The 6,072-nt window shown below is 56.8% G+C and overlaps 2 protein-coding genes and 1 long non-coding RNA gene across 5 annotated transcripts in view; 1 reads left to right on the top strand and 2 right to left on the bottom strand.

Annotated features, from left to right (window-relative positions):
• EMX2 (empty spiracles homeobox 2) overlaps positions 1-5,881 on the top strand; it is a 6,675-nt gene extending 794 nt beyond the window's left edge. The window contains exons 2-4 of one of the 2 annotated variants that reach the window (XM_021399674.1): positions 183-667; positions 2,333-2,517; positions 5,113-5,881. In XM_021399674.1, the coding sequence (XP_021255349.1) occupies positions 277-667; positions 2,333-2,517; positions 5,113-5,280 (744 nt within the window). In that variant the 5' untranslated portion in view covers positions 183-276 and the 3' untranslated portion in view covers positions 5,281-5,881. Of the gene's footprint in view, positions 1-6; positions 668-2,332; positions 2,518-5,112 lie in introns of those variants that run through there. The other variant, XM_021399673.1, reaches the window with a different exon arrangement.
• Positions 909-2,456, bottom strand: LOC110400071 (basic proline-rich protein-like). 2 transcript variants are annotated; one of them, XM_021399670.1, is made up of 3 exons: positions 2,315-2,456; positions 1,417-2,176; positions 909-1,273 (listed from the first exon to the last, which is right to left on the bottom strand). In XM_021399670.1, the coding sequence occupies exons 2-3, from the start codon at positions 2,108-2,110 to the stop codon at positions 1,176-1,178; spliced, it is 792 nt and encodes a 263-aa protein (XP_021255345.1). In that variant the 5' UTR covers positions 2,111-2,176; positions 2,315-2,456; the 3' UTR covers positions 909-1,175. The 2 variants fall into 2 exon arrangements, with proteins under 2 accessions (XP_021255345.1, XP_021255347.1); XM_021399672.1 differs by having other exon boundaries at positions 1,523-2,337.
• LOC110400074 lies at positions 2,521-4,102 on the bottom strand. Its single transcript, XR_002439599.1, has 3 exons — positions 3,966-4,102; positions 3,738-3,828; positions 2,521-3,315 (listed from the first exon to the last, which is right to left on the bottom strand). It is a non-coding gene; the product is annotated as an uncharacterized LOC110400074 (long non-coding RNA).

Genomic DNA, 6,072 nt, shown 5'->3' with positions numbered 1-6,072 from the left:
GGGGGGGGTGGGGGGGGGGCGACCGCCTTTTCCTCGCAGGAGGGAAACTTCTCCCAGCAACTTTCCGCGTGTGTGTGTGTGTGCGCGCGGCGCGCGTGTCTCCCTTTTGGGTACCGCCGGCTGCCGCTGCCTCCTTCCCTCCGGCCCCCGTCTATTTATGTGTGTATCTATCCCTCCTCAAGTCACTCCCCGCTGCAAACTTCCCCGGATCGCCTCCTCCCGCGCACCGCAGAGCCACGCACAGATTTGCCGGGGGACGCCCGCCGCCGCCGCACCATGTTTCAGCCCGCGCCCAAGCGCTGTTTCACCATCGAGTCGCTGGTGGCCAAAGACAGCCCCTTGCCCGCGTCTCGCTCCGAGGATCCCATCCGCCCGGCGGCTCTCAGCTATGCCAATTCCAGCCCGATGAACCCTTTTCTCAACGGCTTCCACTCCACCGGCAGGGGGGTCTACTCCAACCCGGACTTGGTCTTTGCGGAGGCCGTCTCCCACCCGCCGAACCCGGCCGTGCCCGTGCACCCCGTGCCCCCTCCCCACGCCCTGGCCGCCCACCCGCTGCCCGCCTCGCACTCCACGCACCCGCTCTTCGCTTCGCAGCAAAGGGATCCCTCCACCTTCTACCCGTGGCTAATACATCGCTACCGGTATCTGGGCCACAGGTTCCAAGGTACGTGAAACTTTGCCTCGTTCCCCTACGCTTGGGGCGGGCGGGGGGCGGTGGGGCTGCGTTGGGCTCCGTCTTTCCTTTTCTCCCCGCCCGGTTCCGGCCTCGCGGAGCTGTCCGAGAAGGGGTTCCCGGCTCCGTTCTTTTTGGTTCTGCTCCCGTTTCGGTTTGTTTTCCCTTCGAGGAGGGGGCACGGCCGGGTCTGACTTCGGCGGGGTGTATTTATCCCCGAAAGAAACGGGAGTTAAATCCAGGACGGGTGTTTTAATGCAAACATACGAAGGAAGAGACGCGGAGGAGAGGGCTGGAGGGGCTGCGGGACCCACGCCGGAGCCCGGCCCTGGCCCAGGGAGAGGAGAAGGGAAACCCAAAGCTCGGCGCAGGGGCGGCCCAAGGAGATGGGGAGGCGGAGAGCCGCGCAGCGGGGAGAGCCCGGAGCTGCCCGGTGGAGAACAACCACCGCGGGGAAAGAACCGAATCTATGGCTCACGATGAATAAACCCCCCCTCGTTTAACCCTTTGCAAGTGGCAAAGCCTTCTGCCAAGGGTGAGCCGGTTTCTCCCTCAGTGGGTCCGGTTCTGCTTCTTTCGTTTCGTAAAATAATAAAACTAAAAAAAAAAAAAAATTTTTTTTAAAAATTAAAAATCAGCCTCCACTCGGAGGATACCATCTAGATATATATTTTTAGATTTTTAGTATCGTAATTTTCCCCGGTATTTTTCTTTATTATTCCCGAACGAAACCCACCCACCTGCGGGTCCCCGCTCCCGGAGCGCGGCACTGGGGGGAGCGGAGCGGCTCCGCGCGGGCGGAGAGCGGCCATCGCCTCTCGCAACGAAATGAGGGGTTTCTCTCACCGGATTGTTTGTCGCAATCATCCGACGATTGGTACAGAGCGGCGGATGAAAGGCGGAAATGCGCCCGTGTTGAGCCTCAGCCCGCTCCCAGCACACCCTCCTCCTGCAACGATTCTTAATGCATTTACGGAGAGGGGCTCTCGGTGCCTTCCCCGCTTCGTAGGGAGCGACCCTAGCTGCGGCAGGGACCGAACCGGGGGGAGAAATCCGCAAGAGGAGCCCCGGCCCCGCAGCAGGCCGGCCCCGCCGCTTGTTTCCCGAAGTTTCTGTCCCCGCTGGACCGGGCACCGGGAGCCACCGGGACGCAGAGAGGGGGCACGGGGCGGGCGGCGGGGAGGCCCCGTCCCGGCTCCGGGGGCGGTGGAGCGGAGCGGGGCGGCGGGGATCGGCCGCGGCCGCACGGAGCCTCTGTCCCGTCGGCAGGAAAGAAATCGGCGTAGAAACACGGAGAGATGTGAGAGGAGAAGGACGCTGCGGGACGGGGCCGCGCACACCGCAGCCCGGCTCTGGCCGATCCTTTCCCTTTATTGTTATTCTTATTTTTAGTAGTGCTGCCCGGGTTGTGCATACCATTCTATTTTCTTCCATTTCTCTCCTTCCCCGAAGTATTCTTGCCACGCACTTAATCTAAATAATATTTTGTAAAGTCCCTTTCTGAAAAACAAAACAAAACAAAACAAAACACCAAAATAAAATAGAGAGAGGGAAAAAGAGCAGGGAGAGCTTTGCGGCCGTAATGGTGGGAAGGACAATTCTCGCGCTAAGAACTCCTCTCGGGTGCGCTCTGCTAACCTCTGCCCCGCTGCCCAGGGAACGAGACCAGCCCGGAGAGCTTCCTCCTGCACAACGCGCTGGCCAGGAAACCCAAACGGATCCGTACAGCTTTCTCCCCGTCCCAATTACTGAGACTGGAACATGCCTTTGAGAAGAACCATTACGTGGTGGGAGCGGAGAGAAAGCAGCTGGCGCACAGCCTCAGCCTCACGGAAACTCAGGTAAGGGGGGAGGAGGCTGCGGCCGGGATGGAGCGAAAGGACCGGGGGGCACCTCGGGAACGGCCCCCGGCCCAGACCCGTGCGGGTTCCCTGTGCTGAGTTCGGGCCCTGCCGAGCGGCTCCGAAAGGGAGAGGGGGGGTCGACGTGTTTTCTTGCCCCAGTGTTAGAAGCCCTGTCCTGGTTTGGTTTGCTTTGCTTTGCTTCTTTGCTGTTGGACTGACCCGCACGAATATTCGCGTGCTAGGGGTAAAGCCCAGGAAACAAATAGCGGAGGGGAGAAAAAAAAACAAAAACAAAAACAAATAAAACATCCCCAAGTCTGGATACGAGGGCAGAAAGGCAGCGTGTCAGGGGGCGGTGGGGGGGTTCACTCGTTCCCAACCCTGCGTCCGTCGCAGCGGCGAAACGACGGACCAGATCGGGAGGTCACGAAGCTTCAAAATAAAGGCAGAGAAATTATTAATGGCGAGGAATCCCCCTCCCTCCCTCCTTCCCCCTTTGCTGGCTGCCGTCCAGAGCCGCACCGGAGCCCGTCCCGCTCCCCGGCGCGGTGCTCCCGGCCCGGCCGCGGGGATCGGAGCGAACGGGGACGCGGCCCCTCGGAGCTCCGCACCCCGACGGCGCGGCCCCGCGGCTCCGTGCGGGGTTCAGCCCTCCGGCGCAGCGCCCGGCCGTGGGGTGCTGGTGCTGACGGTGTTGCGGTGGTGTTGGGCTTTTGTTTTGCGCCCTTCCAACGGCGTCGTAAGGAGAGGGTTCCAGATGGGGATCGTCTTTGCCATACAGTATGTGGCACTGTACTTAAAAAAAAAAAAAAAAAGAAATACAGCCGCAGCCTAGTTCAAAGTTCCCAGTAAACAGAGCGTTCTCTGGGCGGATTAAGTTGTAACACTTTTTTTTTTTTTTTTTTAACTCCTTTTCGTGGGGGAAGCAATAAAGAGGTTGGAGCTTTTGTTTTAAAATGTCTCCCTAACAAAACAATAAAAAGGGATCGCCACTTTTATGAGGTTCTCCGAACAAGGGACCGGTCACAGGCTTATTTCCACTGGAAAGCTGTATTTAAGGTGGTCTTTGTGCTGCTTGATTCCGAAGCTGGTCGGGGTCTTTTGTCCGGATGTCAAACCCCCAGTCCCCTACAAATGAGCTCCCTTTTGGGAGATCAGCGTGCAGAAATGAACCGTCCTCCCCTTCAATTAGCAAACTAAAAGCAAATTAAACTCACCCCTTGTTCCCCGCTCAGCTTTTTGATGGGGGACTTTTGGAGAATATGAAAATGCAGTAGAGATGTGTGTCCGGCCAGGCAGCGCTCTGTTCTGAAGAGGCAGCGAAGCGGGTTAAACCAGCTTATTAAAATGCTCCCGTTCCCTTTCCCCCCTCGCTGGGGCCTTTATCAGGCACTTTCAGACAGAACCAGAGTTTAAACTGCTTTAAAAAAAAAAAAAATGTTTACCTTTGGCCGCTACGAGGAGTGTGGCCAGCCCTGGAGATAGCTCCAGATCAATACTATCTGTAATTAAAGCGCCGGAGTCAGCTGCCGGATGGTTAAGTCAGATTTATTCGGCGCTGAACAAATCCGGGGGGGGTATTTATGGCCGCACTTCCAGCTCTGTCCCTAATGCGATCGCTCCTGGACGGCACATCCCGAGGAGACGCTCGGGGCAGCGCCGGACGTTTTTAATTTAGGCACTTTTGGGTTGGTTTGTTTGTTTCGTTTTAATGGGTTTTCCAAAAGGAAAAGATCTCGCGTTCGCAACCCCGTTAGGGCCGAGGCTCTCGCTGCGCTCCGTGCGCGTCTGTCCCGGTGCGGCCGTGCCGAGCCGAGCAGAGCTGTGCCATACCGAGCCGTGCCGAGCTGTACTGTGCCGTGCAGTGACGTACCGAGCCGAACCGTGCCGAGCCGGAGCAGCACCGGGATCCCTTGCCAGATACTCCGGGACACCTCGGCGGGCGCGGTCCCGAGGGCTGTCCGACGGCTGGAAGCCGGCGATGCGCGGGTCCTGCGCGGGCCCTGGGTGTGCGCTCAAATCCGCGCAACTGCTCCGGGTGCTCTCGCTGTCTCCCGGCTCTGCGCTGCGCGCCCACGACCGTCTTGTGCGGCGAGCGGGCACATGCGGAGGGGGTATCCGTAGCGGCGCGGCTCCCTATAGGCGTTCCTATAGGTGTCTCTGTAGATGTCCCTATGGGTACTCCTATAGGTGTCCGCGTATATGTCGGTGTGGATGACCCTATGATCGCCCCTGTAGACGTCGATACAGACGTCCCTATCAATGTCCCTATAGATGTCCCTGTACATGTCGGTATGGATGATCCTATAGGTGTCCCTATAGATGTCCCTTATGGCTGTCCCTGTAAGTGTCCCTATGGGTGTCCCTGTAGGCGGTGTCCCTGTGAATGTCCCCATGGAGGTCCCTTTGAGTGTCCCTATGGATATTCCTATAGGTGCCCTTCTGGATGCCCCTATGGACGTCCCTGTAGGTGCCCCTATGGATGTCCCTGTAGGTGTCCCTGTAGGCTTAAGGCCCATCCACCCACATGCCCGTCCCTTCTGCAGTCCCCGTGCAGGCTGTGCACTAATGCCCGGTGCCTTCCCCCTGCAGGTAAAAGTATGGTTTCAGAACAGAAGGACGAAGTTCAAGCGGCAAAAGTTGGAAGAGGAAGGTTCGGACTCACAACAGAAGAAAAAAGGGACTCATCACATTAACCGGTGGAGAATCGCCACCAAACAAGCCAGTCCAGAAGAAATCGACGTCACGTCGGACGATTAAAAACTGGCACTTTGGGACTTTTCAAGCCAGCCAACGCATCGAGTGAAAGTGTTAAAGGCTCCCGCACCCCGGCGTGGCGGTGCGGGGAAGGGACACGGAGAGCTTCATCCAAACGCGATTCCCGTCTGGAGGGCGGCGGCGAGCGGCGGGGGCAGAGCGCGAGGTGCGGAGCGCGGCGCTGCCGGCGCGGCCCTGGCACGGGGATCTGCCGGGCAGAGCCCAGCGCCGGGACGAGGGACTGACTGACTGACAGGTATTCCGTTTCTCGCAGTCCACTTTTAAAAACGTAACGTCAAAAAAAGAAAAAAGAAAAAAGAAAAAAAAGGATTTCCCTCCCCCCCCCCCCCCCCCAAAAAAGGAAAAATCTTTTAAAAAAAAAAATCTTGAAAAAAAAAAAAGGAAAGAAATCTTTACCACCTTACGGGACATTTTGCACTTCACAGTTTTTTCCGTCTTAAAAAGAAACATTTCCATAAGCAGCCAATACCCACACCTGTTTCAGAAACTTGAATTGCATGTGTAAAGCCGTCTGGGCAAAAAAAAGAAAAAGAAAAAAAAAGAAAAAAAAAAAAGGAAAAAAAAAAAAGGAAAAAAATTAACCCCGTTCCTAAAGACAGAAATGAATCGTAATTTTTTTCCCTCTAAGACAGGTTCTGTGTGCTTTTTAATTTTATTTTACGAGAAATGTGCAGTCTGTAAACATTTTATGATAACTTCTGGCGTCAAAGTGTTCGTGAAGGTGAATGGAGTAGCGGTACCCGAGCGTAGTGTTCCCCGACGGACGGACGGGGG

Source organism: Numida meleagris, chromosome 5 (assembly GCF_002078875.1).
Source record: "Numida meleagris isolate 19003 breed g44 Domestic line chromosome 5, NumMel1.0, whole genome shotgun sequence".
Lineage (NCBI taxonomy): Eukaryota > Metazoa > Chordata > Aves > Galliformes > Numididae > Numida > Numida meleagris.
The sequence above is the reverse complement of the archived record's forward strand: the minus strand, read 5'-3'. Positions and strand labels throughout refer to the sequence as shown.

Excerpts from the sequence above, each read along its gene's own strand:
- LOC110400071 (XM_021399670.1), bottom strand. The coding sequence starts at position 2,110 with ATGGAAGAAAATAGAATGGTATGCACAACCCGGGCAGCACTACTAAAA. Across the intron at positions 1,274-1,416 it reads CCGGGAGCGGGGACCCGCAG|TTTTATTATTTTACGAAACG; the intron begins GTGGGTGGGTTT and ends TTTTTTTTTTAG.